This window comes from Pocillopora damicornis, chromosome 13 (assembly GCF_964200805.1).
Source record: "Pocillopora damicornis chromosome 13, jaPocDami1.2, whole genome shotgun sequence".
Lineage (NCBI taxonomy): Eukaryota > Metazoa > Cnidaria > Anthozoa > Scleractinia > Pocilloporidae > Pocillopora > Pocillopora damicornis.
In genome coordinates, this window is record NC_142682.1 from 1,870,347 (window position 1) to 1,883,903 (window position 13,557).

Sequence of the window (13,557 nt, forward strand, 5' to 3'; positions counted from 1 at the left end):
TTTAACAATTGGTTCATAAGTCAGCGTGCGTTCATCGAGATATGAAGCACGTGGGAAGTTTGGAGAGCACGAAAGATGTGTAAGAGTTGCTCGAGGCGTAGCCGAGAGCAACTCTAGCTTCTTGAGTGCTCTCTAAACTTCCCAAGTGCTTCATATCTCGATGAACGTACAGCTGACGTATGACGTACCAATTGTTTTATGACATTTTGAACCCGATGGAAATTTTTTCTCGAGGGATATGTTTGCTGACGTCATGAGCGTGCACAATAGGAATACGAAGCACGCTCGCGCAATTGAATTTGTATAGGTAATCACATGATTTCGAGTGCAATTTGGAATAAATAGGCACGAGTAAATTTTTTTAGAGACTAACAAAATTGCACGTGCTTGTTTATTCCAAATTGCACGAGAAAAATCATGTGATTACGTGTTAATAATATACATGGAAAAATTTCTCAGTTCTGATTGTTTAAGATAAATGCAGTTTTCAGGTAATTCAGTGCAGAAGAGAGTTAATTCAGTGCAGAAGAGGGTTAATTCAGTGCAGAAGAGAGTTAATTCAGTGCAGGAGAGGGTTAATTAAGTGCAAAAATAGTAACAAATCAGACATTCTGATTGGTCAATAATCAAAGAAACTCACAGATAGCCAATCAAATGCGAGCCTTGGATGTCGCAACAAAATTTGAAAATTTGCGAGCGAAACAATGGCTGGCGTTTTAAGTAGGTTTTCTTTCGCCACTGCAGCTGAAAAACAGCTCAAACAACGAAAACACTGTAAAAAGCACTGCTTTTTGGTTGTCGGTTTGAAAAAAGTGGTGTTTAGAGAAGGGAATTGCCAAGGAAATTGAAAATTACGAGCCGACCCAGCTTAACCCTTTGCTCGAGCGATCCAACGCCGAAATTAAAAACAAATATGGTTAAACCTTGGAAATGACGATTCCATTCCATCGAAAGTGATTCGGACACATACTGAACAACTCCTGGAACTTTTTAGCCGGACTTTGAACTTTTTTGCGCCTTAAAGATGTGAAGATATCATCGCATATTATTGTTTTGATCGTACGCGGTTGTTTTGACCGAACGCACGGTTTGAATAAATTATTTTTGCACTTGATGCGCGCGCTTTGTTTATGCTTAATTTTGATAAGCCATCTCGTATTTTTCCAGGTATATTATTAACACGTAATCAAATGATTTTTCTTGTGCAATTTGGAGTTAACAAGCACTTTTTAATTTTTTCAAAGACCGCAAATTGCACTCGCCCTATAGGCTCGTGCAATTTTGTTCGTCTTTGAAAAAATTTACTCATGCTAATTTATTCCAAATTGCACTCGAAATCATGTGATTACCTATACTAAACATAAGCAAAGCGCGCGCATCAAGTGCAAAAATAATTTATTCAAACTGTGCGTTCGGTCAGAACAACCGCGTACGATCAAAACATTAATATGCAATGATATATTCACATCTCTAAGGTGCAAAAAAGTTTAAAGTCCGGCTAAACAGTTCAAGAAATTCTTCAGTCTGTGTCCGAATCACTTTCGATGAAATGAAATCGTCGTTTCCAAGGTTTAACCATGTTTGTTTTTAAGAGCGTTTGTCTGTAAAAATCAAACATATCGCGGCAAGGGTGGAAAATTCGATTTCTTTCTTATTTTAATGTTAGATAGGTTAGACTATAACTAAAATCACTGGATACTTTTTTTGGTAAAATATCTTTTTATTTCAGAGAAAAATACAAATAACGAAATTCCGTTAAAGTCGTCATTTTTAGCAGCAAATTATTGCACTAGTTTGAGGGCTTCGCGTGGAAAAACGAATCACTATCTCGTCTTTTAAACACTCAAATCTTCTTTTTCGATCTCATAAGACCTCACAAAATGATTTTTGTAAACATTGCGCTCTTCTTTGCGCTTAAAATAATTTAATTTCGAAAGCATGCATTTCTCTTCAGTAAAAATACTTCGTGAATAAAATTAATTTTCACCATGTGCTAAACCTTGAAATGAATTAAGTTTTTGGTGATCGAATTTTGAAAAGGTGTTCTCAATATTACTGTAAAAATTTGTTTAGACAAATGATTGAAAGCGATACAAAAGCTTTTCAAAGTCCGTTAAAATGCAGTTATTTGACCTTTTGCGGTCGACATTCCAGTCGCGAGTCACACATATTTCAATATGTTTCAACCCATACGAGGCCAAAAAATGTACATAGAAAGATATTTCCAATTGCTCTGACCTCATTTGCCGCAGAAGACCGATCCAGAGACCATTTTAGTGTGATTCTCTTGTCGTTCGTCGTATTTAGGTCTGTATAGGTGATAACGTCCGATGAAACCACCAACCCTGTCGAACACCATCTTGTTGTCAAACGTTCGATATGTTTCTTCACGGTGGCATCTTATTCAACGGTTCACTTGGCTGCGAGTATTGCTCAGTTTACAATGCACTAAAAAGTTACATCTGACAGTCTCATTCAATGCTAAACTGAGTTGACTACAAACATGTACGCCCTTTGAGTAGTTGGGTTGACACGCAATACCAGTGACAAAGGAACTTTAGGGGGTAGGTGAAGGGCAAAACTCCATATAATTAAGCACTATCAGAATTGAACTCTTGGAACCTACAAAATATTTTATTCTGTAAACATTTTTGCAATAGTGTCATCTTTGTCTGGTGACAAACAGTAAAATTTATTTATTTATTGCAGGGAATAATTCTTGTTTTTTTGGCGCTCTGTGCCTGTCGTTCTTATTAGGGGTGTTTTTCTTTCCACTAAAATTGCAAGGAATACCCTAATAGCATGAAAGAGAACCTTTTGTACATTTTTACAACACCATGCTACAAAACGCAGTGGTGGGGATGTGTGGCTTATGTGAGGCTGGGGTGCTATGCTCCATGGCCAATGGGTGGGGCTTGCATAAGGGGTGGTATTATTAAGGTGGTACGATACAAAAAAAACGCAATTTTTGTTGAAAATGAGTCCATTTTTTTCTCATTTGATTTCACCTCTAAAGGCTTTTGTTTAATCGTCCCAAATGTCTTTTTGCGAATAATTTGTAATAAAATAGTAATAAAATGCAATTTCTAAGGCACTGTTGTTCCGTTGCCATGGAAACGTATTTTTAAATGCGTCCTTTTAGGGCCTAAAAGTGCGATTTCCACCCAGGCCAAAGCAAACTGATTGCATCTTGAGTAATCTATTGGGAGACTGGGGCCCAACAATGACTTTCAGCCTCGTTTTGATATGTTTCGGTGAACGGCCGTTATTATCAATCATTTAGTTAGGAATTTTCGCAAGTGAGAGAGCTTCAATCATCAAAATGGCGAAATTTTTGTCTCAGAGACGTAAGAAGCGTAAATTTTATGGAAATCGCTTTACAAATAGTTCAAGAATTAACGAAGAAGAGTCGATTGCTGTCGAAAGCACTTCGAGTGGGATACGTGAATCCACAGATGGCATTTCACATGATCAAAGCGAAGCGAAGGAATCTTCGGCTTCGTATCGAAAGCTTCAATCAACTATATCAAAGGTCTGTTGAGCTGCACAATCTCAGGTACACTGAATTTTATGGGGATGGGGACAGCAAGAGTTTTTCCAGGATAAAGAATATTTATCAAGATGCTGGAATTTTAGTGGAAAAGAAAGAATGCATCAGTCACGTGCAGAAGAGGGTTGGAACTGCACTTCGCAAATTAAAGCGTGACAATCCAGGCCTTGGAGGCAAAGGGAAACTCACAGACAATCAAATCGATAAACTGCAGAACTATTATGGCATTGCCATAAGGTCCAATGTTGGAAATTTGGCTGGAATGAAGAAAGCTATCCATGCTAGCCTCATGCATTGTGCCTCAAGTGAGGCATGCCCACTTCATGACCACTGCCCAACGGGTAATGCAAGTTGGTGCAAGTATCAAAAGGACAAAGCCAACCATAAAAATCTCTTTAAGCATGGACCTGGCCTTTCTTTACCTGTTATTGCCAAGCTAAAGCCTGAATATATTCGACTTAGTGAGAACAACTTGCTGCAGAAGTGCTTACATGGCAAGATGCTTACATGGCAAAGGATTCCAAAAGAAATTTATGTTGGAAGAGAGACATTGGAATTAGGACTTTATGATGCTGTTTCTTATTTTAATATTGGTTCAATTAGTATAATTAAGCTTTTCCAAGCCCTTGGTATTCCTCCTGGAAAATATACCAAGGATGGGTTTCAGACTCCAAGACCAGCTTAGAGTTAATATTGCACAACATAAAAGCAAAGCTACTACCAAGAAGCGATACAAAGTGATTAGGGACCTTAAAAAACGAAAAGATGATCATAATAAGCAAACTGAAGGTGTCAGCTATGGCCTTGGTCAGTTTTGAACAGTTTAATTCATGGAAACTGTGTTTAAGTCTTGAAAAAATCAGTTTAGAAACTTTAAACCAGTTTTCTCTCAATTTTGAATTTTGTGAAACTACCGACACTCTAACAAAGATAACTTTCCAGGGTTTTATTCAATTCTTCTCATTTTTGGAGTGAGAGATCTCTGTATATTTTTGCATGCAATGAACTAGAAACATGTACTCAGGTGCATCTTTTGTTGTTAAATGACCAAAATGAGATTGCTTATCTTATCAATTCCTGAAAGTTGTTGTGTTTTCTTTAATATTTTCCATTCTATATGACTGAGAGGTGTTTTGGTAGTTCATTGCATGCAGGTGCATGTGAAGATCATTGTCTAAAAATTTTGTGAATTTTTAATCTAATGTTTAAGAGATATGACTGTTCTTGTTCGGGTGCCTACTGGGAGGCATCATTTGCTAATTCTCAGCAGCAATAATAAAATATCAAGACAAAAACTGCAAAAATATAGTTGTCTCCATGTGTCATTTCAGGTGACATAGATAACTTTTTGTAAAACAACATATGAAAAAATGTTGATTTTTTGAGGGTTGTACCACCTTAACCGCTGTTAACAGATCCAACTACCGTTTAAAACCATAAACTACAGAGGGGCCAACATATGTGCGCTCGGCACAAAATAAGGTCGATCTCATCTTCAGGACCGGTAAATTTGAAAGCCGACTCATGACTGGCGATATTCTTGGTGCATGAAAGTAAAGGAAAATTTCCGTTTCACGCATTCGATCTCTAGTGTTGTAACCACAAACTCCGCCAATAAGCAACTTAAACGAACAACAACCTTCCATTTTTATGTAACTAGACCCTGTGAGCAGGGTAACTGGGATACCTTGATGGTACTGGATCCTTGGAATCAAGTGTAGTGATACTACGGGTATCGGACTAGTATACTGAAATAGCGCGCTCAAGTCTGGCCAAGGGCATACACCTATTTCAAAACATAGGCATGCTATGCATGCAAGAGTTACTTTTTTGTAGGGTGGGTGGATTACTTGAAACATTGTGAGTGATGTCTACATTCTTACAAAAGGAGAGAAGAATATTAATGTGGGAAAGAACGAAAATGTCGAATAACCTCACTCACAGGTATTTTGTGGTAGATTATGTGTGTTTTGCGAATAAATTATAACCAAAAATAAACTGTATTGGTGCCACGGATACCTGTTACTACAAAATGCAGACAGCAGACTGCAGACCGGATACAAAATATAGACTGCAGACTGCAGAGTAGGTACAAAATGCAGACTAAGAATCTGAAGAGTTTTTACGTCTGGTATATAATAACATGTCATCTTACAGCTTACCGAGCGTCACGCAATCGCTTCTCTGCGATCCGCCTTCACGATCATTTGCACTATTGTGGAATATTCCTGGCCCATTTCTTGATGAAAATCGATTGCAATATTATTTCAAGCCTTCAATATAGTCTTCTTACTTTGTGCGCGAGTTGGTTGGTGTGAGTCTGTGCAGATTTTACCAACGTAATTAAAGTAGATGACGTGAAGCAAGCTTAAAACGGCAGAAATCGCCAGAAAATACAACGGATCCACAGGGTATGAGTAAGTTTTAATGATTTTACGAAAAAATGGTCATATTTCGAAATATGTATCGTTGTAAATCGACCATACTTCGTTCCCTATACTATTCTTATAACGTGCAGTTCCTCTCGTAACTTAACACCGAGTCACACAACGCGTGACGCGTTTATCTTTTTCTCGAGACGTGAGCTTGGGCTGCCTGTGACGAGACAATTAGATTTCTCTCTTATTTTAATATTGGATAGGCTAGACTATAACTAAAATCACTAGATACTTTTTTTGGAAAAATGTCTTTTTATTTCAGAGAAAAATACAAATAAAAAAATTCTGTTAAAATCGTCATTTTTAGCTGCAAATTATTGCACAAGTTTGAGGGCTTCGCATTCAAAAACGAATCACAATCTCGTCTTTTTAGCACTCAAATCTTCTTTTTTAACCTCATAAGACCTCACAAAACGATTTTTGTAAACACTGCACGAATGGTATTAATTTCACGATCAGAAAGGTGAATCTTATGTTTGTTTTCATTGTAGTTGCATGGATATTCTTTTCTAATAAATACGTGATCCAAAACCCTGTGTTTTTTTTGTGTATAATGTTATTATGTTAAATATTGTTTACGCAATTTTTCACTCTTGCCGCGAAATTTAGAATTTGTCTGATTTTTACAGACAAGCGCTCTTAATTCCGGCGTTGGATCGCTCGAGCAAAGTGTTAAGCTGGGTCGGCTCGTAATTTTCGATTTTCTCGGCAATTCCCTTCTCTAAACACCACTTTTTCCAAATCGACAACCAAAAAGCAGTGCTTTTTACAGTGTTTTCGTTGTTTAAGCTGTTTTTCAGCTGCGGTGGCGAAAGAAAGCGCGCGCCTGAAATTGAACAATAAAAATGAAACAAAGCCCTTAATTGCGCGCGTCAGGGAGTAGGCGCCAAAAAAGTTCTTTCAAAGTTTTTATCAATTACATAAATGCAGATAAGGTCGCAACAGGATGTGTGGAAAAAATGCAGGAAGTTGCACGTTCCTCCAGTTGCTTTATCATATGATTACTGGGTTTTGTGCTGATGACCAAGTTTGCTTTTATGCCTTGAATACGATTGCGGGGGCAAACACGAAAATTTTCATTTCTTCTCATAAAGAAACGACAGTCATGTCATAATTCGATATAACGCCCGTCTACCGATGGTCTTATTATGTTACAGAAATAGCATCTACGAAAACATTAAGCTTTCACAGATAAAACACCTGCGCCTTAAAAGCTTCGAGAATCACAACAAATTTTGACTCAAGGAAGTTTTGCAAAATTATTATAATGGCAACACCATCTTTTTTGTTACCCGTCCGAACTCAAACACAAACCTTTATCGAGGTCTCTTTGGTCGCTCTGCTTTTCATATGCGCAGTTTCAGGAAACATCATCGTCTGCTGTGCGGTGTACAAAAAGACAAACCTCCGTACCATTCCCAATGCGATTTTCGTAAACCTTGCCGTATCGAACTTGTTGCTGGCACTGTGGCAGCTTCCGATGCTGATCATCACCATCATCAGAGGAGAATGGAGTTTTGGAGAGAAGCTCTGTAATTTTTACGCTTTCCTCGACGTTGCTTTGTTTGCCGTTAGCCTTTTCAACCTCACTGCGATCAGCGTGAATCGGTATTTCAAGATAGTCGAACCTTGCAAGTATAGAAGTGTGTTTTTCAAGACGTCTGTCATCTTTATGATTGTGTTGATCTGGTGTTTAGCGATTTTTTTGAGCAGTGGACCGTTTTTAGGATGGGGGAAATATCAGTTTATTTCCTCCAAGGCAATTTGCTCGATCTCAGAAAAGGCTCACATCTCCTTTCGTATCACTAACTATTCGGTGATTTCTTGTTGCATCCTTTTCATCATTGGCTGCTACATCAAAATCGCGCAAGTTGTTCGTCGCCATAGAAGAAGAATCGCGGTACCAAACAACAGGTCCCAAGATGAGGACCCAAAGCAGGTGCCACGTCCAGGGCCCTCCAGAGCCACAACAGAACCGCATGTAACCGAGCTCAGAGGAGAGGATATCCATATCGCCCGTACCGTATCGGTGATAGTGTTCCTTTTCTGTTTGAGCTGGGTCCCAAATGTCACCCTTAATATTCTCGTATCACGTGGCGTTCCCGTGTCTCGCGAAGTACGCATGTTCGGCGTTTACATGATGTTTCTCGATCTCGTCATTAATCCAATGACGTTCGGGATAAGAAACAGAGAAATTCGAAAAATGATAAAACGCTTATTTTGCAAGAACTGAATAATTTCATTTCTAATTTAGCTGTGAATGTTCACTCTACACCTGTTAACAAATTGAGACGAAGTCAATTTATATAGAAAGTTGTAAACAAGTTTTAACTTAAGGTTATTTAGCTGTCAAATATTACAAAGAGAATGTCATCTCAGCTATAAACTTATACAAATAAAAGTCTCAAATTAGAGACATTGTGATTATTTTAAAGCGTTTTTATGGCATAAGGTTTTCTTTTCCATCCCGCTAGAAGTTGATGTGACATTTAGCAAAGTATCCAATTTCCATTCCGAATTTAATGAACGCAGTCCGAACAAACTGGTGACCTAGTGTTCGATAAATTAAGACAATTTATGTCAGAAGTGATTATGCCATGTTATGCCTTCATTCAGTTTTGTTTTTAATCTGAGTTGTTATTGTGGAAATCCGCTTACTAAAAATAAAATATGTAGTGACAACTTGTTCAACACCTCATTGTTTTTTTTGTTACTTTTTCACGTGACTTTTGTTTTACGACTTTTATGTGTTTTATGCAGGGGTAGGGTGGGTAGGGTTACATCATCGAGGATGGCAAGAAAAGGCTATCAACTGCATCAGCTAAAGTAATGACTATTGATCCTTGGCGGTAATTATTACTCCGACGTAGAGTTCTTTCTTAGCGACGGGAAGAGTATTGAGTCCATTTCAGAAATCATTAAATTGACAGAAACTGACTCTAAAAGGTTTGATGTTTTCTTGGCTTGCATCGTGTACCTCTAGGGACCGAAAATGTGGTTCAAACTTCATGCAAGAACCTGTCAAGTCCACGAGTAACGTGAAGCAAAGAAAACCAAGGAAGCCAAAACAGCGGAACCAAGGAAAATGATATTCAATTGACAAAACGAGGAAAAGCTTCTCAGATTACTCTCTGATCAGCGTTGGAACCATCGAAAAACAAGCTGTAAGCGAGAACTTTGAGGGAAAATGGAAACCTCATGTTCAGGCCATACAGTGAATGATATGGTAAAGACAGGTCGATTTCTTTTCCATGGATCATCGAAGGTCTGAATAAGTTCTCCTAACTGGTTAAGCTTAATCTGATCATGCCTTCTAATTTCTATAGTACTATAAAATGCTGAATTCTATGGTTCAAACAATAGATCTTCGGATATGATCAGCTTTTATTTATAGTTTTGTTTTAACTAAGTGTAGCGTATCTTTCCCTTGAATTAACTTCATAATTCATGACTAATGGTATAGCATACCTCCTCGTATGTTAGGTAATGATTTGAAGAGAACTGAGGAAGGTTTGGGTTGTCTGGAATTTTATGAACAATTTTCACGCAATACCTGCATTTGGGGTGATAGTAAATTGTGTACGTGGAAGTTAAGGAAGTTCCTACTGGTGTGAAGCACGAAATTATTCTATTCTGGCAAAGCTATAAAGTGCAAAAAGGTAAGCAAAAAAGTCAGTTTTGGATTTGGGTGGCGCTTTAAATGGAAGAGGATACACTATTCTAGTGATTTTAATGACTCTTGGTAATCTGACGTTGATCGTCAGTCGATAAACGGTTGAACTGCCCTTTCCCACATTTTGCAGGTTTAAACGACTTTATCAATTTCACAAATAGATCCCATGTTACCACATTAGAAAATTTAGAATCTATTTGTTTGATATAAAGGCAAAGCAAAATGCTGTTTATAGTGACATCATCTATGCGTCTGTCCCTAAATTCAACCATTTTGAACGGATCAAAATTTGTTTGGAATTTTAAAAATTTTCATATAAAAAAGGGGGAAAACTCATCAACTCAACGAATCCACAAGTTCAGCGCATAGGACTGGGATGCAGTTTTTCCTGTATTAGCGTCATAACCAAAGTCAAATTCATCTGTGCCCCCATCTACAAACGAAGCAGCGTTAGCCTCTGTAATTCCAATCCCGTGATCTGCACGATCACATTTACTTCCTCCTCCACCAATCATCATCACTGCTCCATCACCAGAGCTCCAATCACACCAAAAGCCAATCTTGTTGGGACTTTGGATGGTTCCGTTGCACTCAGCTTGTTGAAACCCGTCTGTTGACATATATTGTCCGCCATATATAACCGTACAGTTTCCTAAACACTGGTCGCTGGCCCAAACTGTGCCGTTTCTAAAGTTTCCATAACTCTTGAGTTTAGATCGGAATGTTTGTCCGGTCAAACAGTTACCTGTGGTCTGTAACAGGGGAATATGATTGGTGTCATCACTGCGCGTGATTTTAAGCTCATTTCCGCTGGTCAACCAAAAGGCGGTTGAGATCATGTCGGCGTTTTCAGTAGTACTGCTTGTTGTCCCCATGGCAACTTGCTTGTCGTACCACCAATAGCCGCTATCAGCCATCCAGTTCTTGGTGTCGTCATTTGAAAATCGAGCGATAAGAGTCCATCCAGCGATTTTCCAAATCGAAACGACTGAAAATCATAAGAAAATAAATTCAACTAGACGTAAAATGGTCCAGAGGAAATAAGTAACAAGAATTGAAATATTTGATAAAAAGCCCAAAACGACCCAGTATTTCAGTCCTCCATCGATAGGAAAATGTACATTGAAAGAGTCTTACAGATTGAACGTTAAATTGAAGGTGTGTTACCAGTTTCACAATGTTTCCCTGTGTAGCCATTCACGCAATCACACGTGTAGTTGTTCCTCTCGTATAGTGCGGCGCACTTTCCATTGTTTTGGCAAGGCGAACTGATACAAGGAGACTAGAGAATTTAAGAATAAAAAGATAATTATCCAGATGAACATATTTGGTAGTACATGTTTTTTCTACTCACAACATATCCAACTTTGCGCACAGGAGCAGCAATGAAAGGCATGAATGAAACCTGATCGATCCTTTCTGGGCCTGGTTCATGGCAAGAGATCGTTGATCCAGACGCAATTCAACTCAAAAAGAAGCATTGTGAAGTTTTAAATCTAACACTCACCCTGATACTATAGTGATGGTGACTCGAGCTGTATACAAACTTGTCTGAGTTGTTGTACATGTCCAATGGAAGTAACTCACACAGCACTTTACCGACTATATCTTGAATTAAAACCAGGTTGAAGGAGAAACACGACGGTGTGTTGACACAAGCAAATCCACACTCGCCACCATTCATAACGTAATCCGAAGCAATACCGGTGATGTTCAGATACGAAAAGGTGTGAGACATAAAATTGGCATAAGCCACTCCAGACACTCCAGTATCCTTACCTCGGCTAAGCGTTCTACCGCGTACATCGACGATTTTTGCTTCAAAAAAAGAGGGAGGTGATTGAAATCTCTACTTTCTAAGGATTCTCATGCTTCTAGCAGTTGGCAATTGAGATTGCCATTACCAGTTCATAAATTTAACTCCAGAATAATCGTGTCATTTCCAGTCATATTTTATTTTCTGTTGCAGAATTATATTATGATGAAGTAAACACCTAAATTAAAAAAAACAGGTGTTCATATCATTTGTTATTATTGTGCAGCATAGAAATTTTGCGGCCTTAAATTTAACGAGTTTGGTAGATCGATAAAAAAAATTGGGTAAAAATGGGCTCCCACAGTAAAAAAATTCTGCAACTTCTTTACGAAGGAATTGACTTGAGACTTTCCTTACAATGGGAATTAATCTTCGTCAAGTTTGAAATTTCATTTCTTTTCGCTCGATCGCAAATCTGCATGCGTTTAAAAAGACACACTAAATACTTCATTTGAACATAAGCATTTATGCTACCTGTAAGGAAAACGAGCCTTAGTAGTTAGATAGGCTGTGGCTGTACGATTTAAAGACAAAACGTTATGACAAATATTGAATTGTTAGTAGCTACCTCACCTTGGTTTTCACCAAAGCAGCAATGAGGCCACCATTCCAACAGAGAAAATAGAAAGGCAGCAAAAAGCATGGTGAAGAGGAAGGCTTTCAGTCGATAATACTTGATACTTCAGTCGGACACTAACACTCATGAACAACTGTACATAATTCGTTTTCCACGTTAGTGCCGGTTTGAACAAGTGGCCGTCAAGTTATTTATTATCTACTGACCGCATCAGTCGTCACTTATGTAACACAGCAGGTATTGCAAATATATATTGTTACAAAATAACTGAAATATAGTATATGCCCTGAGTGGTCAGAGACCTATCGTTTCTTGAACCGGTTATAACCAAAGTTATTTTACAAAAGCAACAGACCGCACGCAATGACCCACGCGCACAAGAAAAGCCTCCGGTTCGTGATTTCCAAACCTTTCTCGTGTTCTCATAACTTTTACTAACGTTGTATTAAGCCGGTAAACAAATAGACCCGCGGTCTATTTCCTAACTAAATGTGATGAATCGTCGAATAACATGAGACAGGTGCAACGCAAACTTTACATTATTTTTTGTTATAACATCTCCTGTGCTAGAAACACCGACCGTGAATAATTAAAAATTTTTATTAGTCCATCTTGTGTCCCGTTTCGTTTTGAATGAATTTAATCTCATCGACGGCCAGAGGCATGCGGCTAGCGCTAATAGAAAATGAAACAAAAAGAAGCGCGCTTAAGATTTTGTTCATCAAAAGAGAATATTTTAAGTCTTTAAGGATCTTATTGAGTGCTGCTACACTTAATTATCGCAAATAAAAAATATTTTCAGCAGTTAACCCCGGATAGTTGGGAAAACAGGCTTCTTCCTCTTAATCACCCGGGTAGAAATGTGATTGTTATCACGGCTTGTTCAATCAACTTTCCCCGCAACTATGTGGTTCAACCTTTTTTTGTCGCTTTTAGGTCTCACCTTCTCCTTGTGATATTTCACGTTGTTGGAATCGCTGCAAAGAGAGAATGTCTATTTTCATTTCCAGATAGAAGTAGTCGCTTGAAAGGGGTTGTCACTTTAGGGGGTAAAGTTTAATCAGAAGAGTCTTAATAAAGTCCTTCTTTTACTTCCTAGGAGAGAAATGACTGATTATATAAACTTCTATTTATCACAATGCGTTCAAAATAACTGGTAACAGCAAGGTCTATGGCATTAAAGCGACCCAAATGTGATTGAAAGCTCTCTGGAGCGGTAATCGCACCGTTCGGATTGCATGATTTTTGTTCCGAAACAAATGCATGGGAATAGTGATATCTATCTTGGCTTGGTCAATGTCTATCAAATTTACCTCGTTTAATGAGTAAAGTGGATCGTCCTTGTGTTAGTTGCAAACTTATTTGAAAATGTTCGTAATTACTCAAATCACCTGCTGATTATAGTGAAAGATGGTTTTAGGATGAATAAAGCTGTACGTAGCTTGAAGTTTATTACTCTGAAAGAAAAAGCATCATTTTCATTCTCGTCTTTATCAACATCAC

At 38.2% G+C, this 13,557-nt stretch overlaps 2 protein-coding genes across 2 annotated transcripts; one reads left to right on the forward strand and one right to left on the reverse strand.

Annotated features, from left to right (window-relative positions):
* Window positions 1–6,393: 6,393 nt before the first annotated feature.
* Window positions 6,394–8,636, forward strand: LOC113677862 (G protein-coupled receptor 161B-like). Its single transcript, XM_027194702.2, has one exon. The coding sequence runs from the start codon at window positions 7,256–7,258 to the stop codon at window positions 8,219–8,221; it is 966 nt and encodes a 321-aa protein (XP_027050503.2). The 5' UTR covers window positions 6,394–7,255; the 3' UTR covers window positions 8,222–8,636.
* A 618-nt stretch (window positions 8,637–9,254) lies between these two features.
* On the reverse strand, window positions 9,255–12,965 carry LOC113677886 (uncharacterized). The gene is made up of 4 exons (XM_027194740.2): window positions 12,051–12,965; window positions 11,169–11,479; window positions 10,829–10,943; window positions 9,255–10,649 (listed from the first exon to the last, which is right to left on the reverse strand). The coding sequence occupies exons 1-4, from the start codon at window positions 12,118–12,120 to the stop codon at window positions 10,003–10,005; spliced, it is 1,143 nt and encodes a 380-aa protein (XP_027050541.2). The 5' UTR covers window positions 12,121–12,965; the 3' UTR covers window positions 9,255–10,002.
* Window positions 12,966–13,557: the final 592 nt, after the last annotated feature.